Source organism: Callithrix jacchus, chromosome 7 (genome assembly GCF_049354715.1).
Source record: "Callithrix jacchus isolate 240 chromosome 7, calJac240_pri, whole genome shotgun sequence".
Taxonomy (NCBI): Eukaryota; Metazoa; Chordata; class Mammalia; order Primates; family Cebidae; genus Callithrix; species Callithrix jacchus.
Window position 1 is genome coordinate 85,053,730 of NC_133508.1, and position 24,722 is coordinate 85,078,451.

Below are 24,722 nucleotides of genomic sequence, written 5' to 3' on the forward strand. Positions count from 1 at the left end.
CACATGAAACATCCAGACCACAGAGCATGAGACCCCAACAGCCCTAGTCACTAGTAGCTAGGCAGGTGATGCCTGCTAGAGCCTCTGGCCCAGTGTCCCCACTGTTGTGTGAGTCAGCTGGAGAATGCAGCTTCCAGTTATCATAGAAAATATCTGGATGGCAGAGCAAGAGACCCTACCTACCACCACTGGTATGCAGGTGGGCAACACTTGCTAGAGCTTCTAGCCCAGCAGCCTTGTATCTGTGTGAGCTTGGCTGGAGAATGCAGCCTCCTGTTGTTCTGGGAAACACCTGAATAGTAGGGTGCATGACCCTACACCCATGCCAATCATAGCCAGGCAGGCAATACCTGCTAGGTTTTCCAGCCCAGTGGCCCTATGTTTGCCTGAATGTGTTGAGGGGCACAGCCTCCAGTTGCTCTGGAGAAACCTGAAAGGCAGGGCTGTCAACCCCACCAATCCCCAGCCACCCATAGCCAGACAGGCAATACCCAGAAAGTTTCCATCCCAAAAGTCCCACTTCCACCTGAACTCTGTGAGTGGACACAACCCCATCTTTCCCCCAGGAAGCACACAAACAGCAGACTACAGGCAAGGACACAGCTAGCATGCCAACTGAAGCCCAAGCCTGAGGGAGTCCCATGGACCAGAACCCCCAACAAAAGAAATACAGACAGGAAGGCAGTAATTGGAGGGGGTTCCTCCAAGACCCAGGAGTAGACTAGAATAGAAGGCAGTCAACCAAACCCACCTAACACCATAATCAAACCCCCAAGGTCCAAGGGCATTAAAGAAGAAGAAAGCAAAACAATCTATAAAAGGACAGCAAATTCAAAGATTAAAAGAACAAATAACCACAAAGATGAAAAAGAAACAGCACAATAACTCTGATAATCCAAAAAGCCAGAGTGCCTTCTTTTCTCCAAACAACCATACTAACTCTATGGTAAGAGTTCTTAGCTGAGATGGCTGAAATTACAGAAATAGAATTCAGAATATGAATATGAATGAAGATCGTTGAGATTCAGGAGACTGCTGAAACCCAATGCTAGGAAGCTAATAATCCCAGTAATCACAGGAGCTGACAGAAAAAATAGCCAGTATAGAGAAGAACTAACCAACCTGGTACAGCAAAAAAATAAAAACAAAACCAAAAAAAAAACAACCTAAAAAATTTTATAATACTATCACAAGTATTAACAGCAGAAAAATGAAAGAATCTGAGAGCTTGAAGACTGGCTTTCTCAAATACAACAGTCAGACAAGAACACAGAAAAAAGAATGAAAAAGAAATGAACAAAACCTCCATGAAATATGGAATTATGTAAAGTGGCCCAATCTACAACTCATTGGCATCCCTGAAAGACACGAAGAGAAAGGAAGCCACTTGGAAAACATTTTTCATGGTATCATCCATGAGAACTTCCCTATCCTAGCTAGAAAGGATGATATTTAAATTCAGGAAATGTAGGAAATCCCTGCAAGATACTTCACAAAATCATCACCAAGACATAATCATCAGATACTCCAAGGCTGAAATGAAAGAAAAAATGTAAAAGGCAGCTAGAGAATAAAGGGGAGGTCACTTGCAAGGGGAACTCTATCAGACTGATAGAAGTCCTCTCAGCATAAACCCTACAAGCCAGAAGAGATTGGGAACCTATATTCAACGTTCATAAAGAAAAAAATTCTAACCATGAATTTCATATCCAGTCAAACTAAGCAACATATATGAAGGAGAAATAAGGTCCTTTTCAGACAGGCAAATGCTGAGACAATCTGTTAAACATCAGACCTGCCTTACAAGAGCTCATGAAAGAAGCATGAAATATGGAAAGGAAAGACCATTACCAGGCACTACAAAAACACATGTAAGTATACACACCAGTGACACTATAGAGCCACCACACAAACAAGTCTGCATACCAACCAGCTAACAACGCAATAGCAGGATCAAATCCATACATATCAATTAGAAACTTGAATGTAAATAGGCTAGGTGCCCCAATTAAAAGGCACAGAGTGGCTGCCAGCTGGATAAAGAAACAGGACCCAATAGTATGCTGTCTTCAAGAGACCCATCTCATACGCAAAGTCATCAATAGGCTTAAAATAAAGGGATGAAGAAAAATCTACCAAGCAAATGGAAAACAGAAAAAAAAGCAGAGCTTGCAATCCTAATTTCAGACAAAAGAGAGTTTAAAGCAACAAACAGCAAGGAAGACAAAGAAGGGCATTGCATATTGGTAAAGGGCTCAATTCAACAAGAAGACCTAAATTAATGTATATCAAACACAAATACACCCAGATTCATAAAGCAAATTTTTAGTCCTTCAAAGAGACTTAGACTCCCATAGAATAATATTGGGAGACTTCAATACCCCACTGACAGTATTAGACAGATCACTGAGTCAGAAAATTAACAACGAGATTCAGGACCTGAGCTCAACCCATGACCAAATGAATCTAATAGACATCTACATAACTTTCTACCCAAAAGCAACAGAATATACATTCTTTTCAATGCCACATGGTACACATTGTAAGATCAGCCATACAATCAGATATAAGATAATAGCAAATTCAAAAACACCAAAACCGTATCAACCACATTCTTGGACCACAGTACAATAAAAACAGAAATCAAACCCAAGAGAATTGAACCATACAAATACATGGAAACTAAACAACCTTCTCTAGAACAACTGAGATTAATTATCAAATTAAGGCAGTGTGATGGTTAATGTTAAGTGTCAACTTGAATGGACTGAAGGATCCTGAGTATTGTTTCTGGGACTTACCAGAAGAGATAAACATTAGAGTTGGTAGACTGGGAGAGAAAGACCCATCCTCAGGAAGACTCACCAACAATGTGGGTGAGAACCATCCAATCGGATACCAGCATGGCTAGGAAAACCAGGCAGATGAAGGTAGAAGAAGCTGATTTGCTGAGTCTTCTGGCCCTCATCTTTCTCCCGTGCTGGATGCTTCCTGCCTCAAACATCAGACTCCAAGTTCTTTGGCTTTTGGACTCTTGGACATACACCAATGGTTTGCCATGGGCTCTGGGCCTTTGACCACAGACTGAAGGCTGCACTGTTAGCTTCCCTACTTTTGAGATTTTGGGACGCAGAATGAGCCACTACTGGCTTCCTTGCTTCTCAACTTGCAGAGAGCCTATCACAGGACACCTTGTGTTCATGTGAGTCAACTCTCCTTAATAAACTCCCATTCATGTATACATATATTCTATTAGTTCTGTCCCTCTAGAGAACCCAGACTAATACAGTCAGGAATTAAGAAGTTATCTGAAACTAATGAGAACAAAGCATCAGCATATCAGAATCTCTGGGACACAGCAGAGGCAGTGTTAAGAGGGAAATGTATAGCACCAAATGCCTGCATCAAAAAGTTAGAAAAATCTCAAACCAACAATGTAACATCACAACTAGAAGAACTAGAGAAGCAAGAGCAAACAAACTCCAAAACTAGCAGAAGACAAGGAATAACCAAAATCAGAGATGAACTGATTGAAACAGAGATGTAAAAAAACCATACAAAAGATAAATCTAAAAATTGGTTTCTTGAAAAAATTAATAAGATAGCCATCTAGACAAATAAACAAGAAAGCATATTCAAATAAACACAATAAGAAATGACAAAAAGAATATTACCACTACTCCACAGAAATACAAATAACCATCAGAGAATACTATGAACACCTCTATGTACACAGACTAGAAAATCTATAAGAAATGGATAAATTCCTGGACATAACACATCCTTCCAAGACTAAACAAAGAAGAAACTGATTCTGTGAACAGATAAATAACAAATTTTGAAACTGAATCAGTAATCCATAGCCTACCAACCAAAAAGAGCCAAGAATCAGACTCACAGCCAAATTCTACCAGTTGTTCAAAGAAGAGTTGGCACAATTCTTACTAAAACTATTCCCCAATCTCCTCAACTAATTCTATGGGGCCATCACTATCCTGACACCAAAACCTGGAATAACACCACCATGACAAAAAAGCTTCCATCCAATATCCTTGATGAACATAGATACAAAAATCCTCAACCAAATACTAGCAAAATGAATCCAGTAGCATATCAAAAACATTAGCCACCACAATCAAGTAGACTTTATCCCTGGGTTAAAGGTTAGTTAACTTTTATGCAAGGTTAGTTCCACATATGCAAATCAATACATGTGAATCATCACATAAACAGAACTAAAGACAAAAACCATATGATTATATCAACAAATACAGAATAGACTTTTGATAAAATTCAACAATCCTTCATGTTAAAAATCCTAAAGAAACTTGGCATTGAAGGAACATACTTCAAAACAGTAAAAGCCATCAATGACAAATGCAAAGCTAACATCACAATGAATGAACAAAAGCTGGAAGCATTCTGCTTGGAAACCAGCATAAGAAAAGAATGCTCTCTCTCACCACTCCTATTCAACATAGTATTTTGTCCTGGCCAGAGCAATCAGGAAAGAGAAATAAATAAATAAAAGGCATCCAGCTAGGAAAAGAAGAAGTAAAACTATCCCTTATGTATATGACACGATTCCATATTTTAAAAGCCCAGTGGTCTTGGCCCCAAAGCTCCTTGAGCTGATAAGCAACTTCAGTAAAGTTTTAAGATACAAAATCAATGTACAAAAATCAGTAGCATTCCTATTTACTAACAGCACCCAAGCCAAGAGCCAAATCAGGAACACAATCCCATTGACAACTGCCACAAAAAGAATAAAATACCTAGAAATACAGCTAACCAGAGAGGTGAAAGATCTCTACAACAAGAATTACAAAACTGCTCAAAAAATCAGAGATGACACCCAAAAATGAAAGAAAATTCCATGCTCAATGACCATACTGCTCAATGCAATTTACAGATTCAGTGCTATTCCTATCAAACTACCAATGACATTCTTCAAGTAATTAGAAAAATCTATTCTAAAATTCATATGGAACAACAACAACAAAGAGCCTGAATACCCAAAGCAATCCTAAGCAAAAAGGTAAAAGCTGGAGGAATTACAATGCCCAACCTCAAACCATACTACAAGGCTAGAGTAACCAAAACAGCATGGTACTGGTACAAAAGTAGACACATAGGCCAACAAAACAGAAGAGAGAGACAAGAAATAAAGCCACTCACCTACAGCCATCTGATATTTGACAAAGCTGACAAAAACAAGCAATGAGGAAAGGACTCCCTACTCAATAAATGTTGCTGGAATAACTGGCTAGCTGAAGATCGAAACTGGCCAACTTCCTTAAACCATATGCAAAAATCAATTAAAGACTGATTAAAGACCTAAATGTAAACCCCATAACTGTAAAAACTCTGGAAGATAACCTAGATAATACCATTTTGGACAAAGGAACTGGCAAAAATTTCATGATGGAAAATGTCCAAAGCAATTGCAACAAAAGCAAAAATGACAAATGGGGCCTAATTATATGAAAGACATTTGTAACTGTTAACAGAGTAAACAGAAAACTTACAGAATGGAAGAAAACATTTGTAAATCATACATCTGTCAAAGAGCTCACATCTAGAATCTACAGGAAACTTAAATAAATACATAAGCAAAAAATGAACAATGGCATTAAAAAGTGGTCAAAGGACATGAACAGACAACTTTCCAGAAGAAGGTATACAATGCACCAACAAGCATATGAAAAAAATGTACAATATCACTAATCATTAGAGAAATTTAAATCAAAACAACAAGAAGATAGCATCGCATACCAGTCACAATGGCTATCATTTAAAAGTCAAAAAATAACAGATTACGTCTGTAATCCCAGCACTTTGGGAAGCCAAGGCAGGCGGATCACTTGAGGTCAGGAGTTTGAGACCAGCCTGGCCAACATGATGAAACCCCATCTCTACTAAAAATGCAAAAATTAGCTGGGCATGGCAGCAGGCACCTATAATCCCAGCTACTTGGGAGGCTGAGGCTGGAGAATTGCTTGAACCCAGGAGGCAGAGGTTGCAGTGAGCTTAGATTGCATCAATGCACTCTAGCCTGGGCAACAGAGTAACACTCTATCTCAGAACAAACAAAACAAAAAAAAGCCAAACTAAAGGCATAAAGGCTATAAAAAAAAATGTCATGACCCAGCAACAAGAACTCAAGGATACTGATCTCATGAGAGCTTTCCTTGGGAATCTACTAGAGTTTCAGGCAACCAAAACATTGAGGAAGACATTGACATTAATAGCGAATGCACATTAAATATTTACAGGCAGTACTAACTCTAAATAAAGAGTATTATGGAAAGTGTACAGTACACAAAAGTGGAGGGGAAAAATGTGAAATGTGTATGTAAAAATTTTTTAAACTGTTTGCAACAATCATATCTTTGATGACAGTTTGCTATTTTGTCCTGAAAATATTTTATTCACCATCAGTGAGGACTTGGGTAATATCCTAATTCTACCATCTCTGGTACCCTTGAGATTTGGGAATCTTGGTATGAAAAAAAAGAAAATACAGGTAAAATATAAGAAGTTAAGGAAATAACCTGTGGTCCGAATTTTGAATTTCAATATATAAAGTATTTTATGCTTAAAAGCACATCTCTCCTACTTGTGTCCATTGAAAAGACCTAAAACAAATGGCCAATCCTACAACACTAAGCATTACTAGTGTACATATTTCAGTCTTTAAATTTAACTTCCCATTAAAACAAACCAGTTTCTTATAATAATGGCTGATTTGACTTGTGTGTGATGAAATGTACACGATGAGTCTGGGACTGTTAAAGCCTATTATGGCCACATAAAAAGACTTGCAAGGGCCAGGCACGGTGGCTCACGCCTGTAATCCCAACACTTTGAGAGGCAGAGGCGGGTGGATCCCCTGAGGTCGGCAGTTGGAGACCAGCCTGGCCAAAATGCAGAAACCTTGTCTCTACTAAAAATACAAAGTTAGCTGGGCTGGTGGCGCATCCCTGTAATCCTTGCTGCTTGGGAGGCTGAGGCAGGAGAATTGCTTGAACCCGGGAGGCAGAGGTTGCGGTGAGCTGAGATTGCGCCATTACACTCCAGTCTGGGCAACAAAAGCGAAACTCCGTCTCAAAAACAAAGAAACAAACAACAACAACAACAACAACAAAAGACTTGCAAGACATAAAGACGTGAAGAGTTTCCCACTGGCCAAAGTTCTGAAATAAAAATTGAACTTGATTAAGTTTCTAGATCCCAATTTAAAGATACCAATTTAGAGAAAAACTGCAGATAACAATGGAACATGCTTATACCACAGAAGCTGTATCATCAAAATCTTATGGAAAAATTCTACAAGAATACAAATACAAAAGCAGGGGTTGGCAAACATTGTCAAGTCAGAAGGGGAATAAATAAAATTAACATATTCATTCATTTATATTAAACTTTAATAAGAATACTTGTTTTAATCTTTAAAGTTATCATCAAATGAATAGAAAAAAATTATCCCTAGTTAATAATGGTAGAAAAATTAAATAACAATATAACTTAACCCAAAAGAGGAAAAAAAGGAAATACTACAGAACAGGTAGTGCAAATAGAAAACAGTAGATTTATCCCCAAATATATCAGTAGGAACATAAGAAAGGAACAGACTTATACTAAAATTAAAACACCATGATATCCATACTGTATAAACAAGTCAATATATGCTATGAAAAACCCGTTAGGCTGGGCGCGGTGGCTCAAGCCTGTAATCCCAGCACTTTAGGAGGCCGAGGCAGGTGGATCACGAGGTCAAGAGATCAAGACCATCCTGGTCAACATGGTGAAATCCTGTCTCTATTAAAAATACAAAAAATTAGCTGGGCATGGTGGCACGTGCCTGTAATCCCAGCTACTCAGGAGGCTGAGGCAGGAGAATTGCCTGAACCCAGGAGGCGGAGGTTGCGGTGAGCCGAGATCACGCCATTGCACTCCAGCTTGGGTAACAACAGCGAAACTCCGTCTAAAAAAATAAATAAACAAACAAACAAACAAACACTAGCCTCTGAATTCTCAGAGAGGCAGATGTGGGAAATATCGCCCATCTCCTCACTGACTGGTCCTGTAATTATTAATACTTTCTGTATTGCAACTCCTGCTTTTCTCAGTGTACTAGCTTTTGTGGGCAGTGGAAGAACCTATTGGGTGATTTCCAATATCTCTACCAAAGCTACTATTTGTCCTTTCCATCCACTACTCATTAGAAGCAAGTCACTAAGTCCAGTATCACTCCAGTACTCACTCTAGGGGACAGAAAGTAAGCTCCACTTCCTGTAGAGGGGAACAATATTCATAATCACTTATTTAGAATTCTGTAATGAAGATTTGTCCATTCTCATTCTTATTCATTGTTTCACTTATATCACTATGGACTCTTGGATATTTATTTTATTCTTTGAATTATAATCCAACGCTACTGCTTTGTATAGTATTATTCCAACACTGATCACCAGAGGCTCATTTAGTTTGGCTTCTGTGTCCTGTTGATATGCCCCTTCTCCCTATCACCTTTTTTGAACAGTTCTTAATGTTCTACACTACAAGATGTTCCATTTTAATCTTGTATTTTTCCTACCTCAGCCCCAGAATTGGCCATTGTTACAAGAGCGCTGGCAACTTTTATTTGAAAAAAGTTTTTTTAGAAACCAAGATCTGGGATCTGGGTGTGCTCATTGCTGTTGTCACTGCTCCTGCCCTTTTGAAGGACAGAGATAGGAAATATGTATGTATACTAAGTGAGGTATACATTCATATCCATATTTATTTCTGAACCAATCTATTTGTATATATTTTAAAATAAACATGAATTAAAACTTATGTCAAACTCTAACCCAACATCACAGGGTTCATTCTAGCCTTCATCCTCCTGGGTTCTTTTTCTGACAGTGAGAAATCTACTGTCTTTATCTAGAGTGTATTTACTTATTGGTTCAACTCTAATACATGTGTAAAATATTTTCAGAATTGGTAATTCATATCACTGTATGAAACACATTTATCTACTAGAGCAGGGGTTATCAAACCACAGATCACAGGGGCAAAACTGGCCCTTTGCCTATTTTAGTATGATATAAAAGCTAAGAGTAGTATTTACATTTGTAAATGACTATAAAATAGAATATTTTATAAAAATTAATGAAAATTGTATGAAATTCACATTTTAGTGCACAATGATAAAGTTTTCTTTGTATACAGAAATGCTCATTTGCTTACATATTGTATATGATTGCTTTCTTGCTGTAACCACACAGCTATGTAGTTGACACAGGGATACTATGACTCAAAAAGTAAAAAGTATTTAACATCTATCTTACTGTCTATAGAAAAAGTTTGCTGACCCCTGGACCAGAATATAGTGATTATGTAGTTCTTTTTGTCTTAGCCTTACTGTATGCATTTAAAACATCATATTTCAGTTATTCGAGGCAGTTAATTCAAACGTCTTACATTTTAAAATTGTTATATTCATTAATCATGATAGTCATGACATCCTTGCATGACACAACATCATGCTTGATTTTTTCTTTTAATTTTCATATAGTAAAGTTAACTCTGATGTACATTTCTAAGAGTTTTGACAAATACACAGTTATGTATTGGTAACTCCCACACCAATAACAACAGTTCCTTAAACCCCAAAATTTCCCTGTCAGGCTGGTCTCTTTTGTAGTCAACATCTTCTGTCCCCCTCCTCAGTTCAATAATGTCATATAAATAAATTCATACATGTAGCTTTGGGGATCTGGCTTCTTTCATTTAGCAAGCTATATTTAAGATTCATCATGTTGTGTGAATTAATAGATCATTCTTTTTATTGTTGAGTATTCCATTGAGCATAGATGTACCATAGTTTGTTCACCATCTGCCAATAAAGGGCATCTTTGTTGTCTCCAGTTGTTGGCAACCATAAAGTTTCTATAAATATTTGTGTACAAATTTTTGTGTGAACATAAATTTTCAATTCATTTGGATAAAGACCTAGGAGTAGGATTGCCAGTTCATATGATAAGTATACATTTAATTTTATTAAAAACTGTCTTCTATAGTGGCCATACCATTGGTATTCCCACCAACATCAAATGGCATTCCTGTTGGTCCATGTCCTTGTCAGCATAATTTTGTTCTTTTTATTTAATGATTCTAACAGGTGTATGGTGGTATCTCATTATAGTTTTGTTTGAGGTGGAGTTTCGCTCTGTCACCCAGGCTGAAGTGCAGTGGTGTGGTCTCTGGTCACTGCAACCTCCACCTCCCAAGTTCAAGCCATTCTCTGCCGCAGCCTCCCAAGCAGCTGGGACTACAAGTGCCTACCACCACACACCTGGCTAATTTTTTTCCTATTTTTAGTAGAGACGGGGTTTCACCATATAGGCCAGGCTGGTCTCGAACTTCTGACCGTGGGATCTGCCTGCCTCAGTCTCCCAAAGTGCTGGGATTACCAGGCATGAGCCACTGTGCCCAGCCTCTCATTATGGGTTTAATTTGCATTTCCATGTTGAATTGAGCATATTTTAATGTGTCTTTTTGGTGGAATGCCTGTTCAGGTCTTTCGTCCATTATTTAATTTGGTTATTTGTTTTCTTTTTGTTAAGTTTGGATGGCTGTTTTGTGCTTTTTTCCCTCTAATTCTAGATACAAGTCCTAATTCATACATATGATTTTAAAATATTTTCATCCGACTTGTGGCCTTTCTTTTCTCTTAATAGTGACTTTCACAGAGCAAATGAGATAAAATTTATAAATATTTTTAACTTTATGGATGTTGTACTTGCTATCAAATCTAAAAACTCATTGCCAAACTTAAATTACACAGATTTTCTGTTATGTTTTTCTCTAGAATTTTTACATTGAAGGTCTATGATCTATTTTGAATTACATGCCAAGTGGCTTTAAAATAAAAATCCAGAACGATTTGTTTAAAAATAACAAAAACAAAGTCAACATGTAATTGGCTTTATACTTTTGTCTAAATCAGTTGACAGTATTTACGTGGGTCTGTTTCTGGAATCTCTATTCTATTCCTTTGACATTTGTGATCTTCATTACTGTGCTTTACTGTAAAAATCTTAAAATTAGGCAGTGAGTCCTCCAACTTCATTAGTTTTCAGATTGTTTTGATGTTTCAAGTTCCTTTGCCTTTCATACACATTGTTGAATAAGTTTGTCAACATCTACTAAAAAACATGTGCTGGAATTTTAAGATTGCATAAAATCTAGATATCAAATTGAGATTCAAATATTGAATCCTCCCATCCATGAATGTGTTATGTCAACTCTATTTTCTCTTTTCCTTGATTTCTTTCAATACTGTTTTCTAGTTCTCAGCATACAGAAAGTTCAGAATTTTAGCTAACCACTTAAATTACTGCTTCTATTGTAAATGGTATAAATTATCTAAGTTAAAATTTCAACTGCTTATTGCTGGTATATAGAAAAAAATTTATTTTCATTCTTTCTGTGACCTTGCTCATTCACTATTTCTAGGAGCTTTTCTGTAGATGCTTTAGTGTTTTCTACGTAAATAATCATATCTTCAGCAACTATAGTTGTTTCTGCCTTTCTAATCTTTATGATGCTCATTTTTCTTGCCATATTACATTGCCTAAGATTCTCAGTATGATGCTAAAGGAAACAATGCCTTGTTTCTGAACTTGGGGAAAAGCATTCAGTCTCTCACCAATAAGTATAATGTTAGCTATAGATTTTCAATGGATGCTCAAAGGAAGTTTGCTTCTACTCCCACTTTACTAAACGTTTTTATCATGAATGGAGTTTAATTTTATTGAATGCTTTTTCTGTGTCTGCTGAAACTACATAGAAAAACTATGCTTTTTTGGGAGAGAGCTCCAAGATGGCCGATTAGCAGCAGCTCAGGAATGTAGCTCCCAGTGAAAGTGCACAGAGTGAGTGGACACCACACTTCCAGACAAATTTTTGTTGCCCACAGACCAGGAGATTCCCAACCGAGGAGCCCCATGGGTTGCCAGCTTGACTCTTTGGGCCGGTGCAGCTGCTTTGCCAGTACCCTGGTGTGGCAGTTCTCAGTATGGAGTATACGGGACTGGGTGCCCTTTTAATTGGCGTTTGGAGCTCCGGGAAGGCAGAGTCACCCATTCAGCTGATTGAAAAGGGGACTGAAGCAGACAGCCAGACCAGAAGATTCCTTGGCAGGAAAGCGCCACGAATCTCAACACTGCTGTTTCAGCCAGTGCAGTGGGTCGCCACAGGGGAAATTTACACTGATTCTGGCACCTTTTCAGAGGGCGACTGGAACACCAGGGAGATAGTCGACCATTCAACTAAAAAAAAAAAAAAAGAAGAAGAAGAAGAGGCTCTGAGACAGGGAGCCAGGTGATCAGGCTCAATTGGTCCCACCCCCACAAAAAAAAAAAATAGCAATTGGAAGTGCTGAAGATTGAGAGTTTCACAGCAAGCGCAGCTGAACCTGGGAAGGTCCAACTCTCTGGGGGAGGGGTGTCCTCCGAAGAAAAACTAAGAAACAGAAAAAATTTCAGCACCAACAAGTTCGATGTCCAGTCAGAGACCCAATCTGAAAGTCAGCAATTACAAAGACGACAAGCGGGTAAATCCACAAAGATAGGAAGAAACCAGCACAAAAAGGCTGAAAACACCCAAAATCAGAATATCTCTCCTTCCACAGGGGATCGCAACTCCTCATCAGCAACGGAACAAGGCCTGATGGAGAATGAATGTGATGAATTGACAGAATCAGGCTTCAGAAGGTGGATAATAAGAAACTTCTGTGAGCTAAAAGAACATGTTCTAACCCAATGCAAAGAAACTAAGAACCTTGAAAAAAGGTTTGATGAAAAGCTAACAAGAATAGACAATTTGGAGAGGAATATAAGTGAATTAACAGAGCTGAAAACACAATATGAGAACTCTGTGAAGTATGCACAAGTTTTAACAGTTGAATTGATCAAGCAGAAGAAAGGATATCAGAGAAGACCAACTTAATGAAATAAAATGAGAAGACAAGGTCAGAGAAAAAAGGCTAAAGAGGAATGAGCAAAGTCTCCAAGAAATATGGGACTATGTGAAAAGACCTAATCTACATTTGATAGGTGTACCTGAATGTGACGAAAAGAATGAATCCAAGCTGGAAAATATTCTTCAGGATATTATCCAGGAAAACTTTCCCAACCTAGCAAGGCAGGACAATACTCAACTCCAGGTAATACAGAGAACCCCACAAAGATATTCCTCAAGAAGAGCAACCCCAAGGCACACAATTGTTAGATTCACCAGGGTGGAAATGAAGCAGAAAATACTAAGGGCAGCTAGAGAGAAAGGTCAGGTTACCCACAAAGGGAAGCCTGTCAGACTCACAGCAGATCTCTCAGCAGAAACCCTACAAGCCAGAAGAGAGTGGGGGCCAATATTCAACATCCTTAAAGAAAAGAACTTTCAACCCAGAATTTAATATCCAGCCAAAGTAAGCTTCATAAGTGAAGGAAAAATAAAATTTTTTGTGAACAAGCAAGTACTCAAGAGATTTCATCACCACCAGGCCTGCTTTACAAGAGCTTCCGAAAGAAGCTCACATAGAAAGGAACAACCAGTATCAGCCATTCCAAAAACATACCAAAAGGTAAAGAGCATCACCATAATGAAGAATTTACATCAACTAATGGGCAAAACAGCCAGCTAGCATTAAATGGCAGTATTAAACTCATATATATCAATATCAATTCTAAGTTTAAATGGTCTAAATGCCCCAAGCAAAAGACACAGACAGGCAAATTGGATAAAAAGCCAAAACCCATCAGTATGCTGCATCCAGACCCATCTCATATGCAAGGATACATAAAGACTCAAAACAAAGGGATGGAGGAAGATTTACCAACCAAATGGAGAGCCCCCACCCCCAAAAAAAGCAGGAGTTGCAATTCTCATCTCTGATAAAATAGACTTTAAAGCAATAAAAAACAAAAGAGACAAAGAAGGACATTACATAATGGTAAAAGGATCAATGCCAGAAGAAGAGCTAACGATCCTAAATATATACATACCCAATACAGGAGCACCCAGATACATAAGGCAAGTTCTTAATGACTTACAAAGAGACTTAGACTCCCACATAATAACAGTGGGAGACTTTAACACTACATTGTCAATATTAGACAGATCAACGAGACAGAAAATTAACAAGGATATCCAGGACTTGAACTCAGACCTGGAATAAGTAAACTTAATAAACGTTTACAGAACTCCCCACCCCAAATCCCCAAAACATACATTTTTCTCAGTATCACATCACACCTATTCTAAAAGTGACCACAAAATTGGAAGTAAATCACTCCTCAGCAATTGCATAGCATTTCATAGGTTTAAATGAAATATTGGTTGGCTGCTTGTTGTTTTCCTCCCTTATTCCTTCCTGTCTCCATTGTTAAGTACATTTATTGGCATAAAAGAGGTTTTTAATACCCATTTTTAGACTGCATTCTAGCCTGGGCAATAGAGCAAGATTCCCGTTCTCTCTTCCTCTTTCTTTCTCTCTTTCATTCTTTTTCTTTCTTCTTTTTTTTCCTTTCTTTTTTCTCTTTAAAAAATACATATGCTTTTTCTTAATCAGTTAATAGAATGAGTTTACTCTGCATTTCTGGAATAAGTCCACTTGATTATGATATATTTTCATTTTTAAATACAGATGGATTTAATTTGCTACTATGTTGTTGGGAATTGTTGTATATACATTCATGAGGGCCATTGGTCTGTATTTTTCTTTACTTGTAATGTTGTTTTCTGGTTATAGCATTACAGTAAATATCAACTTCATACAATGACTTGGAAAGTTTTCCTTCTTCTACTTTCAGGGATGTGCAAGACTAGTAGTGAATTTATAAAACAAAATTAAGAGAACCAGAAAGTAAAACAGACAAATCTATAGTCATAAGACTTGACCCTTTCTTGCAATGTGACCCCTATCTACCACTATGTGGAAAAAAGTAATTCCAAATAATTCATATATTTAAATGTTAAAGAAAAAAAGACTTTAGAATAAAACATAGGAGAAAGTCTTGAAGTAGATAAAAATTATAAAAATACTAATCAAAAAGGAAAAATGATCAATTGTATCCATTGGCATTAAGAGTAAAAAGATAAGACACAGAGTAGGAAAAGAAAATTGCAAAACATATCTAAGAACTCACCTAAAAATGAAAAATAGACAATCCAGTAGAAAAATGAACAAATAACTTGAACACAAAAGAGGATATACAAAAGGCCAATAATATTCACTTGTCATTGGAAACAGCAACTTAAAACTATTATGTGATAAATTACCTTTCACTTATCAAAATGCCAAATGAAAACACATATAAGCACAGACACGCATGCACACACACACACAAGCAGTCAATCAAAGGAGTAATGAGGATGAGAAACAAGTAGAACTCTCCCACATTGGTAGTGGGAAGGTAACTGTTAAAACCATGTGCAACATTCTTTGATAGCATCTATTAAAGCTGAGTGTACACATTCCCTCTGATTAATTCCACTGGTAGAATAAAATATATGCAATGTCACCCAAGATATGTGCATACTGCTCACAGCAGCTCTATAATATCCCAAACCCAAAACAAATCAAATGCCCATCAATGGGGGAATGAATAAATAAATGGTAGCTTTTTTTTGTGGGGGGGGGAGGAAGGCAGGAAGGGAGGGAGAAAGGAAGGGATGAAGGAAGGAAGGAAGGGAAGATGGGGGAGGGAGGGAGGGAGGGAGGGAAGGGAAGGAAAGAAATCAAGCAATGAGAGAGACATTGCTGACCTGGATCTAGAGGTTTACAAGTTGATTTCTTTTTTTTTGAGAGAAGAAAAGAAAAATAAATAAATAAGTAAAGGAGAGGAAGAAAGAGGGAGAGTAAATGGAAATATTGCTTTATTTTGAAAAAAATTGGGTATTAATAATGGCCAATCAATGTTTCATTTAAACTTATGAGTAGGTGTGATGTGGAATTGACAAGAATGTATATTTTGTGTATTTGAAGTGGGGAGCTCTATAAATATTTATTGTTTACTTGTTATGGATCTGAGTTCGAGTCCTTGATATCCTTATAAATTTTCTGTCTCATTGAGTCTAAGTCTTTATGTATCTGGGTGTTAGGATCGTTAGCTCTGGTTGCATTGATCCTTTTACCACTGTATCTTTGTTGCTTTAAAATCTATTTTATCCGATACGAGATTTGCAACTCCTGCTTTTTATTTATTATTTATTTTTGCTCTCCATTTGGTTGGTAAATCTTTCTCCATCCCTTTGTTTTGAGTCTTTGTGTAACCTTGCATGTGAAACAGGTCTGGATGTAACATGCCGTTGGGTTTTGGCTGTCTTTTGATTGGAGGATTTAGTTGATTTAAATTTAGGGTTACTGCCATTTGATGTTAACTGGCTGTTTTATCCATTCATTGGTGTAAATTCTTCTTTATGTTGGTGCTCTTTACTTTTTGGTGTATTTTCAGAAAGGCTAATACTGGTTGTTTCTTTCTGTGTGTAATGCTTCTTTCAGAAGCTCTTGTAAAGCAGGCCTGGTGGTAATAAAATCTCTGAGTGCTTGCTTGTTCATAAAAGATTTTATTTTTCCTTCAGTTGTGAACCTTAGTTTGGCTGGATATGAAATTCTGGGCTGAAGGTTCCGTTCTTTGAGGATGTTGAATATTGGTCCCCACTCTCTTCTGGCTTATAGAGTTTCTGCTGAGAGATCTGCTGTAAGTCTGATAGGCTTGCCTTTGTGGGTAATCTGACCTTTCTCTCTGGCTGCCCTTAGTATTTTCTCCTTCGTTTCAACCCTGGTGAATCTAACGATTATGTGCCTTGGGGTTGCTCTTCTTGAGGAATATCTTTGTGGTGTTCTCTGTATTACCTGGGGTTGAATACTGACCTGCTTTGCTAGTTTAGGAAAATTTTCCTGAATAATATCCTGAAGGGTATTTTCCAGCTTGGATTCATTCTCTCCGTCGCATTCAGGTACACCTATCAAACGTAAATTTGGTCTTTTCACATAGTCCCACATTTCTTGGAGACTTTGCTCATTCCTTTTTATCCTTTTTTCTCTAATCTTTTCTTCACGTTTTATTTCATTAAGTTGGACTTTGACCTCTGATATCCCTTCTTCTGCTTGAACAATTCGAGTGTTTAAACCTGTGCATACTTCTCGGAATTCCTGTATTGTATTCTTCAGTTCCATTAATTCACTCATACTCCTCTCTGTCTATTCTCAATAGGAGTTCATCAAACCTTTTTTCAAAGTTCCTAGTTTCTTTACATTGGGCTACAACATGTTCTTTTAACTCACCGAAGTTTCTTATTATCCATTCCTTGAAGAGTGATTCTGTCATCAGGAGGCGCTCGCTCTCCAACAAGCCTTGTCCCATTGTCGATGTGGAACTGTGATCATCTTTAGAGGGAGAGGCGTTCTGACTTTGAGTATTCTCAGCTTTTTTCGCTGGTTTCTTCCCGTCATTGTAAATGTATCCTCCTGTCGTCTTTGAATTTACCAACTTTCAGATTAGGTCTCTTGAGTGGACGTCCAGGTTGTTAGTTCCCAGGGCCAGAGCCATGGTAGCATTTTCATACAGTAAAATGTACTGTATGAATAAATTTTATTTATAGCAACAAGAATGAACTACTGCTACACTGCTATGTAAAACAAGATGTCTAAATTGCAAAAATGCAACCAAAGAGAAACAAGAATAAAAAAAGTAGATAGACACTGCAGGATACCATTTTTATAAAGTTCAAAACGTGCAATATTATATTTTGCTGTGAGAAGATAAATAACTGTTAGACGTTAGATAATGTTTATTCTTGGAATGGCAGTAGCTGGCAGGAAACAAGAGAGGCTTCTGCAGAACTGTTTTATTTCTTGATCTGGTAGGTAGTTTACATGAGACAAATTTTGTAATTTATCAAGCTGTTACTTATTTGTGCATTTTCTATATGTATACCTTAAAAAGAAGTTTAATTTTAAAAATAGCACGTATATAGAAATTTAAAACTGTAAAAATTGATCCCAAGGTCATATAAGCCTCTTATATCCCAAAGACTAATCTTAGCATCCAACACACATTGATGATAAAGACTGCTTTTTAAACTAATGAATGAAACAAGAGATCAAAAACAAAAAATACAGTTATTTCCCAGCTGTAATGTATATAAATGTTTATCTGCTTTTTCTCAAAAAATAACCTCATATAGATTTTTTTCTAATATTAAACCTGAAAAACCCTACCTGCTCTTTTCCTCTTTTAAATTATTCAACTAACATACAAATTAACTGAGAAGTTTCTTCAAACTACATACCTCTCACTACCTACCCCCTCATGCTACCAATTAGAATTAAATCTGTTTGCAGCGGATAAAATTGCTTTATATTGGGCCACAAAACAAGAGTTCTCATATTATAAAGCCTGTATAAGAATTATCCTCAAGTCACTATGTAATGAAGCTTTATAAGATAATTATCACTAATGTTGTTTAGAGATCAGATGGTCTATGTCAAACATTTTGCATAATGACAGGTTGACCAAGAATTTAAATATGTTGCCTTGAGGAAAACTCATTGACTTCCATCAAATGGAGCTTTCTTTTTTTTTTTATTCTTCCCTGTGACTAAATATTGTAAGCTTTTTTTTTTTTTTCTTTTTAAATATTGTAAGCTTTAAGCATCTTTGGTGGTTTTCTTGACCTTCAAGAGAAAACTTTAGAAACTAACATATAAATGTCTTGGATGAGCCTGATGTGATTTCAAGACATTTTTTACCCGGTCATGGATCTCATCGCAGTTTGAAGGTGAACACCAATCAGAATGAAACCTGTAGGCATAAAATAAGTTTTATTTTACTATTAAAATCAGGTACTGATTCTAAGCTATACTATCAAGTTTTCACAGTATGTTCAACAAATAGTCTTAATAAAGGTTGGCATACATTTGGGAGAACATACTTATATATCTGACCATTTTAATGACTTCCACACATAACTATTTGGAGCTATAATTAAAGATACAGATTTTCATATTAAAACAATAATTCTATGTACAATGCCTTTACATATACTTCCTATTCTCTAGTAATCATACCCTCAAACTATGTGAAAAAAATTCCTTTCTGCAGAGAAAAAAATACCTAATTTTATTAAATGAAACCAAATGTGTGTAATACATAAAAATATTTAAAATTTAATCATGCTCTTATTTTTTCAGAATACAGAGCAACATAGATGGTTTCTTTTCAACATAGATGAGCTCATCTCTCTAGTCTCAGCTATGGGTAAATGCATCTAAAAAATAAAAAATACGACTTTATTATTAGTGTCTAGGGTTGAAATTAAAGATGTGAAAGAAGAAACAAAGCATTCCTTTCTCTTTTGTATGCCCTTCTCAAGTTCAAAACTGACATTAGTATAGGTAAACAACTTTATTTCATATAATAATAAAAATTTCTATCTAATCATAGTGCATAAAGTGTTATTAATAATTCCTTTATATATAAAGAAACAGTTAAAACGTTGGTATGTTATTTAAATCTTTGCTGTTTTCCCTCCCCCCCATTTTTTTTTTGAGATGGAGTCTCACTCTGTCACCCAGGAGTGCAATGGCATGATCTTGGCTCACTGCAAACTCCACCTCCCAGGTTCAAGTGATTCTCCTGCCTCAGCCTCCTGAGTAGCTGGGATTACAGGGGCCCACCACCACACCTGGCTAATTTTTGTACTTTTAGTAGAGATGGGTTTAACCATGTTGGTCAAGCTGGTTTCAAACCCCTGACCTTGTGATCTGCCCTCCTTGGCCTCCCAAAGTTCTGGGATTACAGGCATGAGCCCAGTTAATTCTTAAAAGCTAAAATATCGCATTTTTACACAAAGTATAAACTACTAAACAGGATAAATGTTTTACATAATGTATGTTGAATAACTCAATGAATTATCAATTATCTGAATTTTAATCTCCTGTATAGGTAAAAGCAAGTCCTATTGCACCTAAAAAAAATGTATTAGCAGACTGTGTTATTTGCAATATATATAGCATATCTTGGAAATCTGAGATTCAACTACGCAGTTCCAAGAATCCACTGGATCTCTCCAATACTACTATTAGAGAATCCACTAGTCTGTGCTGTAGTATAAGGAATGTTTGATTTTTATAAAAATCAAAAGATTTTAAGCATGATTCAAAAGAATATCAGCTCCTTTATAAGATTTGCTAATATTTCTTGGTCTAATTTTAGCAATAACTCAACACCTCACACAAATTTTAATTTATAATATTAATATTTATATACTGAGAAGAAAACGGCTTCTGAAATATAACTCTTATAACCAAAATTGAAACCATTTTATGTTGTGCTAACTTTATTGGAGGATTTTTTTTTTAATGGGCACAAAGTAAAAACCACCTTCACTATAAATAAAGAAATTAATTTGATTAAAGCAACTGCGAAAGTTTCTAAAAATCTGTTTATTTATATACATGATTAAGCAGTCAGCATTTCACTGCAATCTTAGAGAAAACTTATTTAATTTCAATGAATATTTACACAGATAAAATCCTGTAACTCTATGTTCTCTCATACAGTGTCCCTGCAAAACTTCCAACTTCGCCTGGAACATACAATCTATATTTATATCAGTTTCAATTGTTTATTGATTTCAATAGATTCTATAAACACCTTACAAGTATAATGCCTAGAAAAAGCCATTTCAGAGAATGTCTTATATTTAAAGATGTGGTACTGAGTATTGAAAAGAATAAAATGTTTTTGTTCCCAGTAATATGTCTTAGACATTTTATCTTCCTTTAGAGACTTACCTAGATATTTAGAAAATACACTCAAATCAAAGGTGCTCTGCTTTAGTGAAAGTAAAAAAGCTTATCTATCATGCCTGCCCCAGAGAGTACACCAATAAAATGTTAATTTATTTAGATAAACTCAAAACTAAAATGCTATTATATTCTTTTATTTTAAAATTACCTAACCTTTCTAAGGTTATAGATAAAATAGGTAATGTTTAACATTAGAATCACTCATTTTCTTCTAACAAAGAACTTACTATATCTATCATCCTGAGTGAAAATAATGTGTAAATGCTACCACTATCTACTCTAAGCCATTACCCACACTGAAATATGAATAAAGGGACAGCTAACTTTAGCTATCATCAATAAAAAATTTTTCAATATAGCCTCAATGAAGAATTTATCAATCTGGAAAGGACTGAAGTCAAAAGCTGGAACAGAATTGCATACAAAGATAAAGTTAACACAGAATTAAAATTAATACCGTATTATAGTGGTAAGTTTACAATCGGAAAGTTCTGCAAAATATGTGAAAAGATAGAAAAATAAAAGTATAAAAACATATCCAAGGAAATACAGACTTAAAAAAATTGTGAAAAATGTACAAATGTGATGAGGAACCTAATCAACAAAATCACAAGAGATGAATTCTAAAAGTCAATAAAAAGAAAGCAGCACCAACTGTACCTCTAAACATCTGGACAGATGACAAAATCAAGGAAAGTCCCCTAATATTCATATGTAAGTTACCAACTTCAGCAGAAAAACCTCTCTTCCAGAATTTCTCCTGAACTTTTGATGTTTATGTTGTTGTTGTTTGTATATGTGTGCACCTATGCTAACGATTCCATTATCCCCTCCCCACCCCCACAGGCATGATTCTAAGAGACCAGAAGCAACCTTAATCAAAATTCCATATCTCAGGATTGGGGTCTACAACATGCCTCCATAAAACATTTTGAATGTGTGCAAAACTAATAAGAAAACATACAAACCTATATGTTTAGAATAGATTTGTTTTAACACAGCATCCAAACTAACACACTGTTGTTAAAATCATCGGTTTTTAGTTAAATTTTTGATATATTCTCCAAAGTTAATTAAATCTTTGTTAATTATATCTGATGGCCCCAATACACTATAGCTTACTTCAGCACCAGCTGTAAAGCTACACTGATTTCCATGTTCTGGACAGTGTTTCTCTTATTTATAGAAAAAAACTTACTTAATTTTTTTAACCAGGATTGATTTATTTTCAACTTATTACAGAAACATGGTTTCCTATGTTACTATTTGTAACAGAGGTAATGAATTTCCAATTTCAATTTTAAAATCTATGAAAAGGAAGTATTTATTTCACATCCAAATTATAACAGAATTAGACTCTGGTTGCCATAGTATTTTTAAAGGGACAGTTGGAATCTTTACATAATTAAGATGCTCTTGGGGAGTTGGGGGAAGGTTGTTTGAGAAAACTAGATACTATCTACCAACAATATGTAGATAGCCATTATGACTAAATACAACATATAATCTATGTTGTGTTTATACTTAAGGCAAACCTACAATATTAAATTCCTCTGAATCTACTAAAAACAATCACATACACTACTTTTCACTTTTAATAGCTATAATCTGTAGTTAGGGTTATCTATTTAATAAACTCACTTCTAGAGCACTGTGCAAGGAAGAACTATCTAACACTATCTAATATGTAATATATTCTAAACAAAAACAATTTAAGCCTCTTAAAATCAAATTACATTTTCATAAATATTCATTTCACATGCATAATTGCTGTTTCTCTTTCTAATATTTATTATTCAAAGATCAGTACAGAAATAAAGAGAGCACATAATTACCTTTCTCTGAGAGAAGCTCTATTTAACATAAGGCTTGGAGAATGCTTCGGCATTGTTGAGGGTGCTGAATGGACTAGTAAGGTCCTCACTGAATGCTGAGGCTTACTACATGACCTTGGGCTTAGATAGTCTTCACACTTTTCTAAAGAGTCATTGAAGTCTCTCCCATGGGGTGTTCTGATAACCTGTTTTAAAAATTATATATAGATATACACACATATATATAAAACATAATATATAGTAACACAATATGCATAGTATTATGCGTGTGCACAAACGCTGCTTTTATAAAATACAACAAAAATATGCCACAGCTATATTTAAAGATAAAATTCAGAATATAGTAATTAGTCACTGTAAGATTAAATATAGCAAGATTGTTCATTATATATAAAATTTCTAAAATATTAGTTCAAAAGGCTTCTGAGTAGTGGTGGGGTTAGCATAGGTGTGTGGTATCTAAAACAAAGAATATATCCACATAAACCAAATGGTAGCCTAGATTAGCTTTCAGGTCAAACAAAACTAGTTTCAAATTCAGGTCTAGTACTCATTCACTACTTTATTTGTTCTGGGTGTAGACACATGAACAAATCAGGAAAGACAAATGAATACATTCCTGCCCCTGTGGAACTTATATTCTGGTAAAATTTACATTCAATAAGAAGTTATAAATGTAAAACACACAACTATACCAAGATAAATGAGTAGAGATGTTAAGTAACATGGGAAGAAGTAAAACAAGAAGGAGGTTAAGTGCCAATGGGTGGGATAAAAAGGGGCTGCAGGAGGCCGGGCATGGTGGCTCACGCCTATAATCCCAGCACTTTGGGAGGCAGAGGTGGGTAAATCACTAGGTCAGGTCAAGAGACTGAGACTATCCTGGCCAACATGGTGAAACCCCGTCTCTACTAAAAAAAATACAAAAATTAGCTAGGCGTGGTGGCGTACGCCTGTAGTCCCAGCTACTTGGAAGGCTGAAGCAGAAGAATTGCTTGAACCCAGGAGGCAGAGGTTGCAGTGAGCAGAGATCACACCACCGCCCTCCAGCCTGGTGCCTGGAGACAGAGCAAGACCCTGTCTCAAAAAAAAAAAAAAAAAAGGATGCAGGAAATGAGCTGTAATTTTAAATGGGATAATCAGTAGGAACCTCACAGAGAGATGAAGACCTCAGTAAAGACTGTAAGACCTAAGTCATGGAGATTATCTGTAGAAAGACTATGCCAGAAGAAAGAAAAATAAATGCAAAGATCTTGGGAGTAGTAAGAGGACCTGCTTGATATTAGCAAGGGAGCCAGTGGAGCTGGACTGAGTAGTAAGAAATGGGGTCTAAAAGGTAGGTTTTAAGAATTTAGTCCTTTATTCTGACAGAAAAATTTGTCCTGACTTTTTCCTTCTATAAATAGGACCTCCCAGGCTATTATATTGAGAACAGTCTGCAGAGGGGCCAAGGGTCCTGGCAGGAAATCAGCTAGCAAACTATTGCAGCAAAATCTGGAAAAGGATGCTGGCTTGGGCCAGAATGATTACAATGGAGGTGAGAAGATTCAGAATATATTTAGAAGACACAGCCAACAGACTACTGGTCTCGATGTCAAAGATGACACTAAGGTTATATGTCCTAATCAACTAGAAGGGTTGGGTTTGTATGAATTAGATATACTCTTCCAATTGTAAGTATAGAAAATTAAGATATTAGGAGTCTAGTTTTGGACAAACTAAGCTTCGCCTATCTATTAATCATCCAATACATTAGAGCAGAGTCTGGGGGGAAGTCCAGGATAAAAATATAAATTGGTAATTACTGTAGTCTAAATGGTATTTAAAGATATGACACTGGGTGATATTGTCAAGGAAGTAAATCAAAAGTAGAAAATATCTGAATAATTAGCCCTGGGAATACTCCAATATTCAGAGGCTTGAAACAAGAAAAGAAAACATTACTGAAGATTATCCAGGGAAGAAGGGAAAGAAACAAGCTAATTGGTTGTTTTGGAAATAAACAATGTATTTCAAAG

At 36.2% G+C, this 24,722-nt stretch overlaps 1 protein-coding gene across 5 annotated transcripts in view; it reads right to left on the bottom strand.

Moving 5' to 3' along the window:
- SPATA6 (spermatogenesis associated 6) overlaps positions 1-24,722 on the bottom strand; it is a 197,143-nt gene that overhangs the window by 54,778 nt on the left and 117,643 nt on the right. For 2 of the 5 annotated variants that reach the window (XM_035252996.3, XM_035252994.3), the window contains 2 exons: positions 22,705-22,889; positions 18,809-18,860 (listed from right to left, as the gene is read on the bottom strand). The exons of 1 other annotated variant lie outside the window; for it this stretch is intronic. In XM_035252996.3, coding sequence (XP_035108887.2) covers positions 18,809-18,860; positions 22,705-22,889 — 237 coding nt within the window. Of the gene's footprint in view, positions 1-18,760; positions 18,861-22,704; positions 22,890-24,722 lie in introns of all 5 variants that reach the window. 2 more of the 5 variants (XM_035252995.3, XM_035252993.3) reach the window with 1 other exon arrangement.